The sequence below is a fragment of the Jaculus jaculus genome, chromosome 2 (genome assembly GCF_020740685.1).
Source record: "Jaculus jaculus isolate mJacJac1 chromosome 2, mJacJac1.mat.Y.cur, whole genome shotgun sequence".
In the NCBI taxonomy this organism is placed as follows: Eukaryota; Metazoa; Chordata; class Mammalia; order Rodentia; family Dipodidae; genus Jaculus; species Jaculus jaculus.
This window is the reverse complement of record NC_059103.1, coordinates 151,533,530-151,553,749: the sequence shown is the minus strand read 5'-3', so window position 1 is coordinate 151,553,749 and position 20,220 is coordinate 151,533,530. Positions and strand designations below refer to the sequence as shown.

The 20,220-nt window shown below is 41.7% G+C and overlaps 1 protein-coding gene across 2 annotated transcripts in view; it reads left to right on the top strand.

Moving 5' to 3' along the window:
- The window catches only part of Znf704 (zinc finger protein 704), a 236,754-nt gene that overhangs the window by 43,841 nt on the left and 172,693 nt on the right, over positions 1-20,220 (top strand). For both annotated transcript variants that reach the window (XM_045142915.1, XR_006635730.1), the window contains exon 2: positions 13,784-14,022. In XM_045142915.1, the coding sequence (XP_044998850.1) occupies positions 13,784-14,022 (239 nt within the window). The remainder of the gene's footprint in view (positions 1-13,783; positions 14,023-20,220) is intronic.

Below are 20,220 nucleotides of genomic sequence, written 5' to 3'. Positions count from 1 at the left end.
GAGCAGATAGACAAACTTATTCTCATGTGTATTGTCTAATTTCTTAAGTACCCTCTAGCTGCATTGATTAGCAGATTTTATTTAGTCATCTGTTCAGCTAGTACGATACTTGACTAACTGTGAATTAAGAGTGCAGTCCAGGCTGAAATGTGAATTCATTAGTGTTCAGCTTGTCTTTGATTTCTCTTGCTGTTTATTACCCAAAGGAATTATAAATTGTCATTTAACTGAAATGTATGTTGAAGAAGAAACTCTCAGCAAACAATGTCCTTTTCTTTTCCTTACAATTTGTTTCTTTTGTGCTCTGTAAATTTTAACATGACGAGTCTTTCTGACCGTAATGGATGGATGTGAAAGATTTGCAGCTCTAGGTTTGTGTCGTATCAGGAGTTGACCTGAGGCGTCCTGCGTGCTGTACATGTGCTGCACCAGTGCACCGTGCTCAGCCCTCCTGTGTTTTTCTGTTTCATTTTGAGACATGGTACTGTTAAGTTACTGAGGCTGTAGTCCACCCAGGGCTTGAATTTGCAATCCCCCTGCCTAAACCTCTGCAGTAGCTGGGATTTATAGGTCTCAGCCACAAAGCCTGGCTCATTGCCACATAAATTATGCTGGGTTTGTTAGTCCAACTCTTGGTTGGAAGAATCTGAAACCAGTTCAGAGTTATAGCCATAAACAAAGTAAAGTGATAAGGGTGGGGTGGGGATTTTGATTAAGGACAAATTAGGAGTTCAGACTCAGACCCACATTGAAACTCTGGGGAACAAGCAGCTCCTGCCACTGCCTGTCTGTCCCTGGCAGCTCCTGCCTCCCCTCCTATTTCCCTGCAGTCTCCCCCCCCCCTTCTTTCCCTTCTGCTCCTCTGATCCTCTTATGTCTACTTTCTTCTGGGCAGGGCTGGCCTGTTCACCCATACTGCCTGTGGCAAACTGACATCCAGGCCTGGCTCACTCTCATCACATTCATCAGGTTCTTTAAGGAAAGGATTCAGATGGTCATGTGTTAGTCATAAAAACATGATCTTCCCTCAAAGAATTGATTCAAGGGGGATGGAGATGCAGCTCAGTGATAGAGCATTTACCTAGACTGCATGAGGCCCTGCGTTCATTCCCCAGCACCGAGGGTGGGGAATAGATTTGTTTCAGAAGTACATTCTCCAGCGCAGTTCTAACCTCTGTTCTGAGGTGTATGTTTTGGTTGGGAAAGCACATTTCCCAAACTGGTCTGATTTCTAGTCAGTAGCAAGTGATGGCTTAGCCCCTAAGAACATGAACTCTAGTTGGGCGTGGTCCCAGCACCCTGGAGACAGAGGATCGCTGTGAGTTTGAGGCCACCCTGAGAATACAAAGTAAATTCCAGGTCAGCTTGTGCTAGAGTGAGACCCTATCTCCGAAAACAACAACAATAGCCAGCTGTGGTGGCGCACACCTTTAGTCCCAGCACACAGGAGGCAGAGCTAGGAAGATCGCCTTAAGTTTGGGGCCCTCCTGAGACTACATAGTGAATTCCAGGTCAGCCTGGGCTAGTGTGAGACCCTACTCGGGAAAAAAAAAAAATAACAACAAAAATACCCCACAACAACAACAAAAACAAATACAAAAGAAAGAAAGAACAGAAACTCTACTGGCCTCCTTCCTGTGAAGCTCCGTTCTGTGGCTGTGTGTGTCTAGGATTAGGGCCATGCCCACATGGGAGTGCAGACACCTAGGAAGGCTCTGTAAGTTTGTGGTCTCCAGAGGGCCCTTTCGGAGTTCAGTAGGGCTCAGAACAGGTGACAAGCCCAGCTCTCCCTGCAATGCCATTGGCAGTTAGGGAATCTCTGTGTGGTCATTATAGCCTTTAGGTCTTGTGTGTATCAACTGTTCCTCCATAAAACAGGGGCCTTGTGTTCCTTCAGAAAGAAATTTGCAAATAATTAAAAATGCTAGCCAGGCATGGTGGTGCATGGCTTTAATCCCAGCACTTGGGAGGCAGAGGTAGGAGGATTGCTGTGAGTTCAAGGTCACCCTGAGACTCCATAATGAATTCCAGCTCAGCCTGGGCTAAAGTGAGACCCTACCTCGAAAAACCAAAAAAAAAAAAAAAAAAAAAAAGTTGAGTGGGGCTTGAATTCTTATCAGCATAAAGTATTCACTATAATTTAAATAGGGAAGAAACAATGGGAGAATTTATTATCATTAATTTTATTCTTTTTCTCTTTTTTAATACATATTTTATTTATTCATTTACTTGAGAGATGGAGAAGAAGAGGCAGATGGGGAGAGAGAGAGAGAAAGAGAGAGAGAGAGAGAGAGGAAGAAAGAATGGGCATGCCAGGACCTCCAGCCACTACATACAAACTCCAGATGCATGCACCACCTTGTGCATCTGGCTTATGTGGGTACTGGAGAATTGAACCTGGGTCCTTAGGCATTGTAGGCAAGCACCTTAATCACTAAGCCATTCTTCCAGCCTCATTAATCTTATTCTTAATGTAAATGTTAGAACTTATTGGGGAAAATAAGTGGGCTTATATTACTGTGAGCCACAGACAGGTGAGCAGAAATATTGTATGGCATACGTGGGACCAGGCTGATTTATAGCCTGCCACAAACACTTTGCCCTATAGGATGGAATCTTCACTACCCAGGAATTCAAATTTTATGTCATATTAACTGTGACTTGTATCTGAAATTTTGCCTTACCTCTACATATTTGTCCTGGGTTATTCTAGTGATATGTATAGACAGAAGATTGAGAGTCCCATAATTGAAAAAGAAAACAAGGGCTGGAGAGATGGCTCAACAGTTATAGGGGCTTTCTTGCAAAGCCTGATGGCCTGGGTTTGATTCCCCAGTTCCCTACTTAAAGTCAGATGTACAAAGTAGCACAAGTGTCTGGAGTTCATTTGCAGTGGCAGGAGTCCCTGGCTCACCCATTCTCTCTCTTCTCCTTCTCTCCCAAATAAACAAATAAAATGTTAAAAAATAAAACAAGCCATGTGTTCTTCATATATTTTGTTATAAAATAAAGGTTGCATTTCTGGAAATAAAATCCTGTATAAGGCTGGAGAGATGTCTCAGCAGTTACGGCACATGCTTGCAAAGTCCAACAGCCTGGGTTCAATTCTCCAGTACCCATGTAAAGCAAAATACACAAACTGGAGCATGCACCTGGAGTTCATTTACAGCAGCTAGAGCCCCTGGTTTGTCCATTCTTGCACATGTGTGCTTTCTCTCTCTCTTTTCCTGCTTATAAATAAGTAAATTTATTTATTTATTAAAATCCTCCATAAAATAAAGCTCAAAACTTTTATAAGAAGATTAAGATGGTGACCATTTTGTTTCCCCAAATGATAGCACAATTTGCTATTTCACAACTAGTGGCTTAGGACATTTCTTTGACACTGAGGGATTCTGTGACCTCACACTTGGCAGCTAGGTGAACTTGGCATTTACCTGCCATACACTTATATTGGCTGGGCTGTCATTTAACATCTGTAGTCACCTGACTTCACTTGTTTATTCCATGAGTGACCTCCCTGCTGTAGACCTGGTCACAGTCCTGGGAACACATTCGTAACTAAACCAGAACTTCACTTAATGTCTTTGTAAGCTAACGTTCACATAGACTGGCCCACATGGTAATCCCAGGTTGCGATGATGCTGCAGGTGCTACAATGCAAAGAATGCAGTGGAGGGGCGTGGGAAGGAGCCCGGCAGCTCTAGGTGAGGAGGCCAAGGTTGGCGTCCCAAAGAAAGAGAGGTTTCAGCAAAGCAGGACGAAGCGGTAAGCCAGAATGTATGTGATGGAAGGGTATTTTCAGGAAATTGGAGGAGCAGTGGAAAGGTCCTTGGGCAGTGGTATGCCTGGCATGTTTAGGGGCAGCAAGGATGAGGGTCTGGTAGTCACCTTTCCATTACTATAACAGAATACCAGAGAGAATCCACTTGGTTTGGATTAAACAGTCTCACTATGCAGCTCTGGCTAGCTTAAACTCCCGAGTCTCCTCCTCACCCTTTCCAGTGCTACAATTACTGTCATGTGCCCCCTTCTGAGAAAAAAGTTCCTTTTTTCATCTAGCTTGGGGGGGGGGGCTTCATTTTGTGTTAGTAGGACCATCACTGTGGACATGTGACAGAGGACACCCTTTCATGTTGTGGTCAGGAAACCTGAAGAGACAAGCCTAGTGGCTAGCATGACCTTTGAGGGTACCCCCCCTCCCACTGCCCAGTGAAGACTTCTCAGTCAGCCCCATGTCTTTCTCTTACATCCCTCTAGTACTGACCTAGGGACCAAGCCTTTAAGATGTGGGCCATTGGAGGACATTTTAGGCCTACACTGTAGCAGGGGTGGAAGCAGGAGAAGTAGGAGGAAGTAGGAGAGGGAGAAAGTTGTCTAGATGGGAGCCAGATCATGTGAAGCCCAGGAGGATTTGATTCTGGGGAGAGCAGGGAAGCCAGGAGCGCTGTGACCTGACCGCAGCTGAAGACATAGCTGCCGAGTACTGAGAGAGACCGGGAAAGGTTAGCTCAGCCCAGAGAAGGAAGGGGGCTCCTGGGGGCAGCTGACCGAGTGAGTGTACAAATCCACATGGTGGTTTGACCTAAGTGGTATTTGTGGAGGGATGAGGACTCTAGACATGTTCTGAAGGTCAAGTCCACAGGATTGTTACCTGTTGGCTGATTTAATCTTTGAGCTGTGTAAAGCAAGTAGCATATCTAATTAATATAAGTCCAAAATTCAAATTCTAAAGTTAACTCCAATAAAGTTGACCTATTATGAATCTAACTTTCCCTCTGTCTCTTTATTTGGGAAAATAAATAAGTTAACTGAGCTGAGCTTGAGTTTAATATTGGACTTTACAGAAATGATTATTTCTATTCAAGGCTTTTCTGACAAGATCTACAAAAACACCCAAGTTGTGTGTTCTCACTTACATAATGTTAATAGAAGGCTGGAACCTCAGCCAAGTCGTCTTCCACTAGGGTTTTGCAATAACTTTCCATCCTAAATGTGCTGCTGACTAATCTGCTTTTAACCAGGCCAAGTCATGGTTTGCTGAATATTAAATTGTCAGGATATTAAAGTTAACACTTGCAGTAGTAAACCCAGCACTAGCAATACTAATTGCTGAGATCGTGTAGCTCTGCGCCTTGAAAGCTTGATTCCAAAACCCAACAAAAGTTTCAACCCTGTCCCTGACTTTTTATTATCTCCCCATGAACACTACCACTAAGCCAGTCTGGTTGTCATAGATAAGGTTCTCTGTCTCTGTGTAGAAAAATAATACACTTGAGGAAAAAAAACAGCCAGCAAACCCTTCAGTGATTTCAGAGTGCTGAGGGAATAGTATAATCACGGGACTGCTAATTGCAAGCAGTTGTTTTAAAGTGCTTCCACTACAGCAGTTCACTAGGAATGGCAAGCTCTGCCATCCAACTTTTTCCTGTGAACCTAGCATAAAATTTGAAGAATTTAGTCTGAAGTAAGGGAGTAGAGATCTGTTGACTACTTTTAGACACTATTTATTTTATTTTTATTTCTCAATTTTTATTAACATTTTCCATGATTATGAAAAATATCCCAAGGTAATAACCTCCCTCCCCCCACTTTCTCCTTTGAAATTCCATTCTCCATCATCTCCCCTCCCCATCTCAATCAGTCCCTCTTTTATTTTGATGTCATGGTCTTTTCCTCCTCTTATGATGGTCTTGTGTAGGTAGTGTCAGGCACTGTGAGGTCATGGATATTCAGGCCATTTTCTGTCTGGAGGGAGCACATTTTAAGGAGTACTACTACCCTTCCTTTGGCTCTTACATTCTTTCTGCGACCTCTTCCTCATTAGACCCTGAGCCTTGGAAGGTATGATGAAGATGTTACTCAGGGGCTGGAAAGATGGCTTAGCGGTTAAGCACTTGCCTGTGAAGCCTGAGGACCCCAGTTCAAGGCTCGATTCCCCAGGACCCACATTAGCCAGATGCACAAGGGGGCACATGCATCTGGAGTTTGTTTGCAGTGGCTGGAGGCCCTGGCATGCCCATTCTCTCTCTGTCTTTCTCTCTGACTCTTTCTCTCTCTGTCTCTCTCAAATGAATAAATAAAAATTGAATAAAAAATTAAAAAAAGATATTACTCAGTACTCCAGTCACTTCTTTCCAGCACTATGATACCTTCTGAGTTGTCCCAAGGTCACTGCTATCTGAAAGGAGAAGATTCTCTACCCAAAGTGAGAGTAGTATTAATATAAGGGTATGGATATTAAGAGAAGTGCTTACTGGGCAGTTTGAGATACATAGTATATACATTTATCCAGACATCAGCAGATGTTACACCCTTAGGGCTCATGACTACCTGTTTTAAGTTTTCAGTATCAGGGATGTATTCTATCCCAAGGAGTGCAACTGGAGGGCAGTTGGTTTCCACCATGCTAGACATGCCACTATTGCACCTGTTGGCTCATTTGGCCTGGCTGGTCAATTATAAGGTTTGCAGTGTACACTGTTGAGTATCTTCACTGATGTTATCTCTTTTTCCCATTGAACTACATGTAGAATGGCTTCTTCCAGCTTTCTGTCAGCTGGTCTATATGGAGGAGGTTATCAGCTCAGTTCCATCAGGACTTCTCAGTGGCCTTACAGCCCCAGCTATGTAGAGTCTTCAGCAGTAGGGTCTTACCATCTATTCCTGGTGGGAAAACAAGGGCCTCGGTATTGGCATATGTTTTGGGGGCATCAGGGACCTCCCTGGCCAACAACTCACTGAAGGTATTCCATCCCTGGCACTGAAAATTTTCTAGCAACGACCTACAGCTCCTGAGTGTTCCATTGTCCAAAACTGGAGGATTCCATATGACACTATTTCTTTTTCTAATGCATGTGTGTGTGTGCATGCTTTTGGAGGCCAGACAACCTCAAGTGTCATCCTCAAGAATGCTGTCCGCTTCATTATGAAACAAGGTCTCACATGGATCTGGAGCTCACTAATTAGAAGACTGGCTGCTCAGCAAATAATTGTTTGATCCTCCCTTCTCTGCCCCCTAATGCTGGTATCAGAGGAGGTGTGTACAACTATGTCAAGTTTTATTTTTATTTATTTAGTTGTTTTTAACATGGGTACTGGGGATCAGGTCCTCATGCTTGTGAGGCAAACACTTACCTTATTGACTGTTGCAGTCAGCTTCACCTTGCTGGTAGAAAACACCTGACCAAAGCAGCTTGTGGGAGGAAAGGGCTTATTTTGGTTTATGGACTCTACGGGCAGCTCCAAGATGGCAGAGGAAAATGATGGCATTGAGCAGAGGGTGGACATCACCTCCTTGCCAACATCAGGTGGACAACAGCAACAGAGTGTGATAAACACTGGCAAGGGAAAGCTGGCTATAACACCCATACGCCCACCCCCAACAATATACTGTCTCTAAGAGGCTTAAATTCCAAATTGCCATCAGCTGGGGACCTAGCATTCAGAACACCTAACTTTATGAACCAAAGTACCACACTGAGCTCTCTCACCCCTGGATATATTTCAAGGATCTCATCTATCATTGAGCATGAGTCTTAATAGTAATATTTTTAAATTGAATCAGTTTCTATTATTAGTAGAAGTTTGTGTCTCCTTTTGTAACATGTTTTAAATGTAGTCTTGATTTGATGTCCCACATGGTGGTCATGTCATTATCACTGGTCACTGAACATGTAAGGTGTACATATTAGGAAATCAAGTTACATAATCTAAATATGCACCATGTAACCTGGAATAGAATATCTCTTACAAAATTGGCCAAGTGTGACCTTGTGACTCCTGGTGACAGGCGGGGCCTTGGAGAGTCATCAGCCAAGGGGACTGACCACTCACTTATCTTCTTTGCCTGCTCTCTATTAGAATTTCACCGTGACTTGAACTTCATGATATTTTCCAGAATCTCTTCAATACTTTCTTGCTTTTCAGAAAATCCCAGAAGGCAGGTGGATCAATTTTCTGCAGATTATTCCTAGAAAGCTATCTTAATCTCCATAGTCAGCTCCCAACTCAGATTGGATGGAGACACATAGATACATAGAGTAGTTTCTAGAGACACATACACATGTGTTTTTAGGAGTTAACGTTGAGATAAACACACACACACACACACACACACACACACAATACCTACACCTACCTTTTGACATCTTGTCACTGTAAACCTGATGAAGTGTGTTAGGAGAACAGGGGCCTGGAGTGTACTTGGGTGTAGACAGAGGCAGGGTAGATGAAAGACGTGAGTGGCATCAGAAGGCATTCCTTCTTTGGGATGTGCTGTTACCATCCTGCTGGTACAAAGGCAGATGTCTGTACTGAGAAAGGCTGATGAGTTTTAATGCCCAGCTTAGAAAGTGTGTCCCATTTACAAGGGACATCATTTAGAGAAATTCAAGACTTACCCAGGTGCTGTGAACTTCTTGTGAAAAAACTTGCAATTTTCCCAAGTACATCATATTTATACATACACTGATTATCTTCTTCCAGAAAAACAAAAGCTGTTCATTGGAATAAAAATTCTGAGTTTTATTTGTCAGTTGGTAATTGGTAATTGGGAGTATTCTTGCATAATTGAACATTACAGCTTTGTTCTCTTGCAAGAAATTACCCTGATAATGTGTGTCTGTGATATGGTATGTGAAATACTTCTGTGTTGGGTAGGAAGGAGGGATGGGATGGGAGTTACTGTAATGCAAGATCACTGAGAGGTGCTGATAACCAGTGGACATAATAGTACCCATTAGTGTATTATTTTAAGTCATTCTTTTTCCGTTACACTAATAACTGAAAACTAATAGACATTATTGTATAAATACTAGATTCTTGAGAAGTAATTATAAAATATATTTTCATATAATAGCACATTTAAAAAAATTTATTTTACCTTATTTTTAAAAAATTTTTTATTTATTTATTTGAGAGCAACAGACACAGAGAGAAAGACAGATAGAGGGAGAGAGAGAGAATGGGCACCCCAGGGCTTCCAGCCTCTCCAAACGAACTCCAGATGCGTGCGCCCCCTTGTGCATCTGGCTAACGTGGGACCTGGGGAACCGAGCCTCGAACCGGGGTCCTTAGGCTTCACAGGCAAGCGCTTAACCGCTAAGCCATCTCTCCAGCCCTACCTTATTTTTTTATTATTGACAACTTCCATAATTATAGACAATAAACCATGATAATCTCTCCCCACTTTCCCCTTCACAACTCCACTCTGCATCATATCCCTTGCCTATGAAGCCTAAGGACCTAGGTTAGATTCCCCAGTACCCATGTAAACCAGATGCACATGGTGGTGCATGCAACTGGAATTCATTTGCAGTGACTAGAGGCCCTGGCATGCCTATTATCTGCTTCTTTCTCTCTCAAACACATAAATAAAAATAAAATATAAAAAAGGTAATCTCACTTTTAAAATTGTGTATTGTCTTTTCCCATATGTGTATGCATAATATGCAAAGAAGAGAAAGAGCTTTATGCACCCGTGCACACTTCTATCCTTGTTGTGTGTAGTTTCCTGGCACATTTTAATAAATTAGAGAAATCAAGTCAACGTGTTTGCAATCTGAATGTGTTCCTAAGTAACCCTTAACAGAGCATAGATACATTCTAAAGGTTTCTAGTTTGGAAGCTTTATCCAGCATCATCCTCAGATTTTTGGTTCAAGCCCTATTTTCAGGTCAGTGAACCTCTTGTCTGGTAAATGCTCCACCTCATAATTGCCTGTCTGATGTGAGGAATCGGGTACTAACTTTTACTCTGTAAGTCACCAGTCATTAGCTGCTGGTACCTTTGCTTTCCAAATCTTCATGTGGTAAAAGAAAAAGAAGGAAACCTTCAAAAAATTCTTCCCTCTTTCACTTTCCTGGCTGAGTCTTTGAAGGCTCCTGAAGTGGATGGTTGTTTGCGTCTAACTCATTCAGGCATGGATGATAGGAGTGGTGGTTTGGAAACCACTCAGGCTCCAGTGAGATGGGCAGTCACACACTTTTGAGTGATCCCATTAGGAGGACCCTGCTACTAAGGATGTGTCCTGGCAGAAGCTGTCTGTTTCTACCCAGGCTGGGTACTCTCCTCCTTGGGCCCTGGAGGTGAGAGGCCTTGCTGGTTACTCACCTGCTGTTTCTTTTTCACACTTAGCTCCTTTAATGCTGCTGTTGATTTCCCTCCATTCAGTCAGGCTTTTTGTTGTTCCTAGCTGTCTTCTGTCATTAAATTCTTTGTCTGCTGAGGAGCCGTAGCATAGTGCTTTCTCAGCTGGCACAGTTTCCATTAAGAAGAATATTGGCTTGTGTTTATGAGTCACTTAGTTAATTGGCACCAGCTTCAAAGAGGAAGCTACCTCAGACTAGGCCTTGCAACCTCACCAGGAATGGGCTGTCAGCAAGGCATTATGTAAATGAGAAGGGGTGTGTGTTTTGGGGCAAATAAAATACTAGAAGTTCTTTCTAGGGGAATGAATTTTAAAAATGTCATTCCTGCATGGATGAGAAAACTTGGGGACATGACTTGAATGGGAAGTAGACTTTAGCCCCATTTTACCAGTGCATTGTATAACCGTACAATTGCTTTCACCAGCCTGAGATGCTGTTGCACCTGTGTTTACAAACAATAATGCGCTGGGGAGATGGCTCACTGGTTAAAGACACTTGCTTACAAGCCAGCTGGTCCAGGTTCAGCTCCCCAGCATCCACATCAAGCTAGGTGCAAAACAATGGCACGTGTATCTGGTGTTCAACTGCGGTGGTAAGAGACCCTAGTACACACACACACACACACACACACACACACACACAGGATAAAAATATTTAATAATAAAAAATACAGACCCACAAGTTTTGTGGCCGAATCTCTGCATAACAATTTCCGTATGTCTAGTCCAGGGGTTCTTAGGAGCATACACACTCTCCATACCAGGTCACTGCAGGCTTGTTTCTTCTTTTTTCCTCTTCCTCCAGCTCCTCCTCTCTAGCCCTATGGAGGAGCCCATTGTAAGAATACAGGGCGATGGATCTTAATAAACTTACAGTTGTCATGATATCATTGTGGTCTAATTCCAGACATCCCATTATCCCAGAAAGTTTCTTCAGGCCCAGTTGAAATCAGCTCCAATTCCCACTGCCAGCCCCAGCCTGCCGTGGGTCTTTCTAATAAAGGGCGCCCTTCTTCCTTTTGCTGTTTCTGCTGATGTCATGGAGGATCCAGTCAGCGTCTGTCTGCAATGGCTGCGTGTACTTTGTCTCTTCTTGCTTACTCATTTTTATAGTCAATTTTTGTCTTCTGATTATTTCTATTCACTTTTAAACGAGGAGTTGGGTTCAGTGGTCTTTGAAATACATTCCATTCCTAAAAATTCTCTGTTGCTATTAAGAGATTAGTTTTTTGTTTAGAATGTAATTATAGCTTACATTGCTGAATGTTACTAGAATTTATTTTATTAGGAGGCCTTGGCCAATAGTATGGCATACTGTTATTACATCATTTCTATAGATTTATTCTATTTGAGGTTGTTTCAGATTTTTCTCTAAAACTGAGACTAAAAGCTAGATTTCCTGTAATGTTGCCCTCCTGCTTTAAGACCCTAGGTAGCAGTCACGCTCATGTCTGCTTGGCCCCAAGAGGCATGTGGATATCAGTGACTGCTTCAGCTTAGTATTTTTGACTCCTTGCCAGTATTTGGCTGTTAGGAAGAAGGCCTTGGTAGTCATCTACACCAAAGCCTCTGCTTTTCCTTTAAGCCTGGTGTTTAAAGTCTTCCCTTTGTGACACGGGCTGGTACAGATGTGACACAGTACCTCCCTGTCACCCTCATATCCAAGTGGAGTTACAAAAATAGCCTTTTGTGATAGACATTTAAAATGTTTGCAATTTGTCTACTGTCTAAACTGCATCTTCGTAGAGCATTCATTATCTTTGGGAAGTATGTTCTATTCTTTCTGTGATATTTTGGATGTCATGAAAACTTAGCCCTTAAAAATGGGCACTTTATATTTTAGGATCCTTATTTTACTTCATTAAAGCATTCTAAGATAGGAGATGAATTTCTTTTCCTTTGAACTCACTTTGTAGTTCCTGGCTGGCCTTGAACTCATGGTGATCCTCCTACCTCTGCCTCCCAAGTACTGGGATTAAAGGTATGCACCACCATGCAGGGTTCCGGAGGTGACTTTTAGTGAGCTGCAAGTAGATCTAAGATGGTGGGTGTTTTTCTTAGAGCCAAGCGTAGGTCTGCCAGGAAACCCACAAGAAACTGATCATCACTTTCCCTGACAAGATAGGGAAGGAGAAGTCAGAGCTCTTCCTAGGGCTCTGCATGCTTATGGGAAATGCTGCCCACCACATCAGCTCTTGGCTCTGGAAATGTCATTGTCCCCTCTAAGCCAGTTCATGGCTTTGGAAATACCCATTTCTGGGCAGGTCCTGTGACTGCCACACACACGTACGTTTTCCTTTAGTGTGAGAATTTCTAGTGATTAAACCTAGACTCTACCATTACCAAACACACATTCTTAAAACACCTTGGGCTTACGGCTTTGGCTTCTGTTTGATCAAAGTCTTTTTGCACAAGCAAGCATATCTGCTATTTCAGTGTGTAGGTGCAAACTTACTGATCCCACAGATGGACCCCCACACTGACTCCACAGGAGAGGCCTGTCATACGAGAGTGTGAAATGGCTTACTGGTGAGCATATTTTGAAATAGGCTCTACTAAAGGGGGAGGTTCTAGATAGTTGGATTCCTTTTGAGACTTGAATTCATTTGTTGCTCCCTTCATCTGTAATAAGAATTATGTTACAGCCTTTCTTTAGTCTCTTTTCCAACCATGATTACAAACTAAGAACATGATTCAATTCACTGAACTTTATATTTGCCTTATATCTTACTAGTTGCATTTAGTTAAAAAATTACTTTAACTTTTTTGTTTGTTTGTTTGTTTTTTTTGAGGTAGGGTCTCACTTTAGCCCAGGCTGACCTGGAAATCACTATGTAGTCTCAGGCTGGCCTTGAACTCATAGCATTCTTCCTACCTCTGCCTCCTAAGTGCTGGGATTAAAGGCATGTGCCACCATAACTGGCTAGTTTAACTTCTTTTTATCATCTGTCTTTAGGAGGTATTTTATTAAGATCTTTTCTTCTTAGATTTCAGGGTGTGGTTAAGGTCAGTATTAATAAAGTTTAGCTTTACATATTATATGTCTTTTGTTAAACATGATAATAAGCCCAAAATATAAAAGTGTACTCATCTAATGCTCTGAAATCTTCAAAGAAAGCATGGCTTTTATTTGTGATTCTTTCTTTTTATATTATGACAATTGCATCAATTGTATATTACTTTGTAATGTTAAGTGGTTTTTTTAGTGTGTGCGTGTGTGCGTGTGTTCACGTGCATGCACACGTACATGCGTAATGTGTGTATGCATGGACCATGGTTTGTGTGTGGAGGTCAGAGGACAATCTTAGTGTGTTGGTCCTTCCTTCTACTTTGTGAACACCAGACTAGCTAGCTGGCATGTGAGTTTTAGTGTCTTCCTGTCTCTGCCTCCCATTGCCCTAGGCGTGTTGGCACGTGCCACTTTTTGTGGCTTCTGTGGATACAAATTCCGGTTGTCAAGTTTTCAGAGCAAACTCTTTTAATGCCAGTGCCACCCCTCCAGCCCACTAGTTGCATCTGTGTTGTACCCCACTTAAACAATTATCTCCTAAGACAGAGAAAAGGTAGTCTCCCCTCAGGATAGCTGGGCAAAGCTGATGTTGTAGGTAAGAATTTCTGTGTTTCATTTCACAGGTGGGGAGCTTTAAGCGGGAAATGGCCTTCACGTTTCAATCAGAAGACTTAAAGCGTGACTCTAGTAAAAAGATGTCTCATCACTTGTTCCCTCTGGCCATGGAGGAGGATGTGAAATCAGCAGACACCAAAAAAGCCAACAGGATTCTTGACCATGAAAAAGAAAACACTCGATCCATCTGTCTCCTTGAGCAAAAGCGAAAAGTTGTTTCTTCCAATATTGATGTCCCTCCTGCAAGGTAAGGGGACATTCCATTGGATGCATGGCTGCCTCAGAAAGTGGCTGATTAGCAGGCATGCATCTGTCATGTCTCTTTTCCATAGACTATAAACTTAGCAAGGGGTTTCTGCCAAATTTTCTCTCCTGCTATTGTGAAGCAGAGTAGGCAGCCCTCCAAATCAGAACAAACTTTGAAGTGGCTGGAGCTGAAAACTACTGTAGTTCTAGAAAAATAAAGCCTTATTGGATCTTGGCAATAGAATAATCAGAAGCAAAGAATAAATTCAAACCAATGAAACATGACATATAGGATGGATAGCACTGAAAAGCAAGTATGCTCGGGTCTTCTGGTCAGGGGCTGGCTAATTATGGTGCAAGTCAAATTTATCTCCTTGCCTGTTTTTCTGTGGACTGTGGAATAAGAAAAGTTTAGTGTTTTTAAAAAGACTTTTATTTATTTGCAAGGAGAGAGAGAGAGAGAAGAGAGAGGAAAGGAGGGAGTGGAAGAGAATGGCCATGCCAGGGCCTATAGCCACTGCAAACGAACTCTGGATACATGTGTGTATCTGGCTTACATGGGTACTGGGGAATCAAACTTGGATCCTTTGGCTTTGCCAGCAAGTGCCTTAACCACTAAGCCATATCACTAGCCCAAGTTTAGCATTTTCAAAGGATTGAAAACAAGACTATAGATGGCTTCCCAAGCCTCACACATAAAAGTTTTCAGTGGTGTCTGGTTGATGTTGTGGTAATCTTTCTGAGATAGATTTATCTTAAAACTTGGACAAATGAGTGAACTGAAACATCCAAAGGCCTTTAGCACATGATAGTCTCCTTTAAACTCTACCCAGCAGCACCACAGGGTGATCTCGTGGCAGAGAGATGGTGGTCAGAGTGGGCTATACAAGTGCACCTTGCACTCGTGTTCTTGATTCTGGATCAGGGCTTACTTAGAAAGCCACCTCCAAAGGAGCACGCTCTTTGTTCACACTAGAGCCATGCTCAGCTCCCTTGTGGGATTTGTCAGATGAAGGAGAGAATGGAATGCTCTAGCGTGACAGGTTGCTTGTTTTTAACATGTGTGCCACTTTTGTTGCCAAAAACCATTAGCATGAAACTTTACAAGCAATTGTTTGAGAAATCTTACATTTGTGCAAGTGATTTGTGACAGCTGATGAGGAAAACAATACTGTCGGACAAGGCATAATTGACCCCTTTCCACCTGTTCACTTTTTGTAATTAGAGTTTTTATTGTTTCCTATATTAAATAGAGTGAAGATCTTCTCCATGAAATTACATGTTACTCTATCCTGCTACCACGTTGTCAGACTATATAAAATTGTAGGTCTCTTTGTTTTCCTTAGCCCTTAATTGACAATTTTCATGTATTGCTATTGTTTAACTATTTAGAATTATTTGCTTTTCTATGATTTTTCATATAGAGTACATATTAAATTAGTTTCTTTCACCACAGCTGCATTATGAAGTGTTTTAGAACACCCAGAACCAGGTAGGCACCTCCATTCACATCTGCTGTTTGGCAGACTCAGAGGACAAATGGCCCGCTAGCAGTTAGAAATGTGAAGTGCTCTGCTTGGACTTTTCCCCCTAAGCCCGTAAGCAGAAATGTCCGCTTAATACTGACTGGCAGTTCTGTAGCACCCACTCTACCTAAAAATTTTACAGTTCTCTTTCATATATGTTAAAAGATCTGGAATCAATTACTTCAGATTGTCATAGATTGTTTTAAATGTCCTTGATTCTTTAAATTCATACTTGTGGTAGCTTCTTAGGAAAATAATGAAAAAGGAAGGAAGGGAATTTCCATATAATTTTACAGATGGTGTGTGCAGTGCTTTTCACCTCCTCACAGTCCCTGGATGTGTATAAAAGCACATGAATCAAGTCAGTATTTTGTGAACAGTGGGGGGAAGTGAATTAGGTTTTAAATCCATCAGTATGCAGGAAAAAAAAATCCCCAATGACAAGGTATAATTTAGATGCATTAATCTATTATGGGAAATGATACTTAAAGTGTCATTGTTTGGGGTCTCCACTAACTCACTTGTTTTCATTGCTGTAATAAAAAGTTAATTCTCACAGATATGCTAGCAGTTGGTAAAGTAAATTGCTTTTTATTATTATGTAGTCTAATCCAACTCTCAAAACAGTTTATTTCCAACTTTTGTTTACAGTGATAAGTTACTAAGTAAATGGCAACTTTCCATTGTCTAAGTAGATGACTATTTTGTTGTAAAGACTAGGAAGATTCAGGATGTTTTTCTTTTGCTTATTAAAGAGAAGCAGAAATGCAACTTTTGGCAGTGTCTAACTAGAGGTTTTGAGTAAATCTAGAATAGATTATACTGAAATTTGGTAAAGAAATCTATGCCTATGCCTCATAAAACATGATTTTTAGTCTAATAAATATATGCATATGCATATAGTCCACATTCCTATGTCTATCCACATGGTTATTGCTATGGGTTCTCTCCTAAATCCTGGCATTATGTTTTGGCCAATTCTTAGAGGAAGGATATCTAGTTTAGGCCAGTAGCATCACTGGTACAGTTTAAAGACATTCTCTTAAAGTGTTTCTCATTGTATCTTTTTATTACCATGGTATTAAGAGTTTTGTTCAGCTTTACTTTCTGTAGCTTGTAAAATGAAAATTGGAGTTTATTCCCTAGAGTTTGTATAATAAAAACATACATATTTGATTTCCTTTTCATAATTCTTGGGAGGTCTAGGAACCGCATCCCACCTTGGTCTGTACACTTCACTGTAGTTAACCATCACTGATTTCACCTTTTGCTTCCATCACCAGACATGCATTGAGTCACTTTTTGAGTGAATGGAACTTGGTAAAATCATGAGTGGGGGAGATGTTTCCTCCAGAGCTTATAGGTGAACCAGAAACACAAAGCTACAATTTCATTATCTTCCTTCTCATCAAAACTGGATGAATTTGTAATTATAGGACGATCTTTAATAATGGAAGTTATTAATTTAATACAACTATTTAAAAGCTTAATTTTCTTTTATTAGCATCTTTTTCAAGACAGAGAAATGGAATGGAGAACACTATATCTGAAATCCATTTTACAAAATCATTATTTTTCTCAAGACCTGATTAAAAGTTGCTGGTTTCAGAAACTAACAATTGATTACTCCAGATGTGTTCAGTGGGGTCCCCTGAGAAGCAACTGTCCACACAGGATTAAGCATGCGAGTGTTTTGCCAAGAGAAGCACTTGGGGCAGGAGAGGGGTTGGGGTGATGGAAGAACTCAGACAGGTCAACTCTGAGCCAGTGATGGAGGGAGAAGGGAAGGGTGATGGAAGGGAGGGACAGGCCATCAGGAGGTCTGTCTTACCTATGCTATGCTAATGTTGGCTGGGAGCTGCTTAGATGGTTGTGGTCTCAGTGTAGCAGATGTTTTCAGGGCTATTGGTCATTCAGCAGCCTGTTCTAATGGCTGCCTCTCCCACCTGCAAGCATAAATGTCCCCTGTAGCACAGGCTGGAGCCAGGGGCTAGTCTCCTGCATTCAGCAACTTGAGCCGTCAGTGAAACCCCTCCCCCTTCCTACCTGCCTGCCTTCCTTCTTTCCTTCCTTCCTTTCCTCCCTCCCTTTCTTCTTTCTTTCTTCCTTCCCTTCCCTCCCCTCCCCTTCCCTTCCGTTTCTTTTTGAAAACTACAGGATTCCTAGGAACAATGGCTATAGTACAAATAGCTATATAAATACTGACTGTTGGTCCAAGGATCCCAAGATTATGTCTTGAGAAGAAATATGTTTCCCTTCTTGGGTTGGGCAGTGTTAATGTCAGAGAGTCTGCTTGTTGCTAGACTTGATCAGTATGGTATGGTGATTTCTTGCTGGAGGGGGCAGTTAATATGGAATTGGAAGCATTAGAGACTTAAGGTACTCAAAATAGCTCTCAAATGATCCCATGTTCTTCAATGGAGAAAACTAAACCAGAAAGCATGAGAGTATGTGAAAGAGCATGTCTGGCAGTTTTCTCTTTGAAACTAAAGATCTCTCAACAACAACAAAACTCTTCCAAAATTTTAGGCATATTTGGAAACAGTAGTTTGAATTGAGAGTGGAAAGTACTAGTTGTGGATGGGAACAGTGGGGACAACACTCTCTAGAGGACTGCTGTCTCTAAAGGTTTCATCATGTATTAATTTTGGAATGCCTTTAAATCCTTAGGGAAGGTGGTAGGCAGTCACAACCCCCCCCCCCCCCCCCCCCGGTCCCTGACAGAATGTTGACACTCAGTCTTTGCAGTTTTAATGCAGGTAATCATAGCTTCTGTGAGTGCAGTGGCCACATCTTGCCCAGAAGACAGTGCTCCACTTCCCTTCTTCCCACCCTTCCTCTGGCTCTGACTTTCTTTTCATCCTCCTTGGGGCTTGGAGGGGTGATATAGCTGTTCTGTTTAGGGCTGAGTACTCAGTGGTCACTTACTCTTCATACTTTGACCAGTTACAAGTCTCTGCAATGAGCACCACCCATTGGAAAAAGAAACTTCATTGACTAAAGCTGAACACAACACTAATCTTTCAGCAGAAACATAAATATTTAAAAGGCAATGCAATGGGCACAACATGTTTGGAGTAGCTTTCCCATTTGATCCTGTGACCTCCTCCATCATTGGCTTTTGACCAGGTTTATAGCATTAGGAGTGAATTCCTTCCTGTGGCGGGACCTCCAATCCAGTGAGAAAGTGGTCTGGTTACCCTCATAGCAACTGTGCCACTATTGCACGAGTGGCCTCTTCTTGCCTGGTGATGGAGATGAGAGACTGGAAAGGTAGTCAGGAAACAGATCATCTTCAGTTATATTAGGTGGGTCAAAATTTTGACTTACATTATTAAGTGAATAAGAGGATTATATAGAGAAAGTTGTACATTCATTTCTATTAGGAAAGGTTGCTTAGGCTATGTAAAGTAGGCAGGTAGTGGGGTTGGGGGGTGTCAAGAATGGATACAGAGCTGGGCGTGGTGGTGCACGCCTTTAATCCCAGCACTTGGGAGGCAAAGGTAGGAGGATTGCCATGAGTTCGAGGCCACCCTGAGACTCCATAGTGAATTCCAGGTCAGCCTGGGCTACCGTGAGACCCTACCTCGGAAAAAAAAAAAAAAAAAAAAAAAAGAATGGATACAGGAGCTGGGTGTGGTGGCGCATGCCTTTAATCCCAGCACTTGGGAGGCAGAGGTAGCAAGATCACTATGAGTTCAAGGCCACTCTGAGATTACATAGTGAATTCCAGATTAGCCTGGGCTACAGAAAGACCCTACCACAAAAAAAAAAAAAAAGGAAGGTTCATCAGGACACCACTGCATTAGTGGAAAAATGTTCTGTGGGAGTTTGGACCACAATGGGACAGTTGAGATGAGAGAAGTGAAGAGACCTGAGATACATTTTTGAAGTAGATGAGAGGCTATTTCACTGTGAGCAATAAAAAATGGCTGTGGCTGATTTAATAACAATGAAATAATAATAATAAAAAAGACTCACCAGGTAGTTCTCATAGCTGCAGGAAAGACTAGAGAACCAGGTCAGCTGTGTAGACACCTGAAAATGGACTTTTTAACTTCTGTGGGAGAAGTATGTATAGGAAATTTAGACATAGGGTGCAAATTCAGCCACCAGGCATAGAATATTTAATTGATTAAATGTCTGTTATACTTAAGTATCATTAATTCCTGTTTTACATATAGATCAGTAGGCAGATGCAGTTTGTTACATACAAGCATGCATTGAACAAAAATCCAGATGAGCTTCTGGCTCCAAATGAATTTTTGTTATCATGTCCATTAGTATTTTTGGAAGAATATTATTTATTGGCATTGTCAACTGTAATACTTTAAAACGCCTCGCAAAGTCTGATATCTGCTATCACTTACTCTCTAGCCTCTAAAACATAACCAACAGTTAGGCAAACAGGAGTGGATAATCTAGATTATTAGACCATGGAATTTGCTGTTCTGTTTTTGCCAGACATTGTGTTTTGGAAGTATTGATGCTTAAATTTGTTGGGCTTTACCCAAACAGCAATTATAAATTGCTCATGCAGAGAAATAACTGCCTTCTAATTATAACTCTAAAGCTAAAGAAATTTATGAGCAAACCAGTTATAATAAGGAAAGAAGAAAAATCTGGCCCCAGATATTCCTCAACTTAACAGCAGCATATTAGCATACTACAGA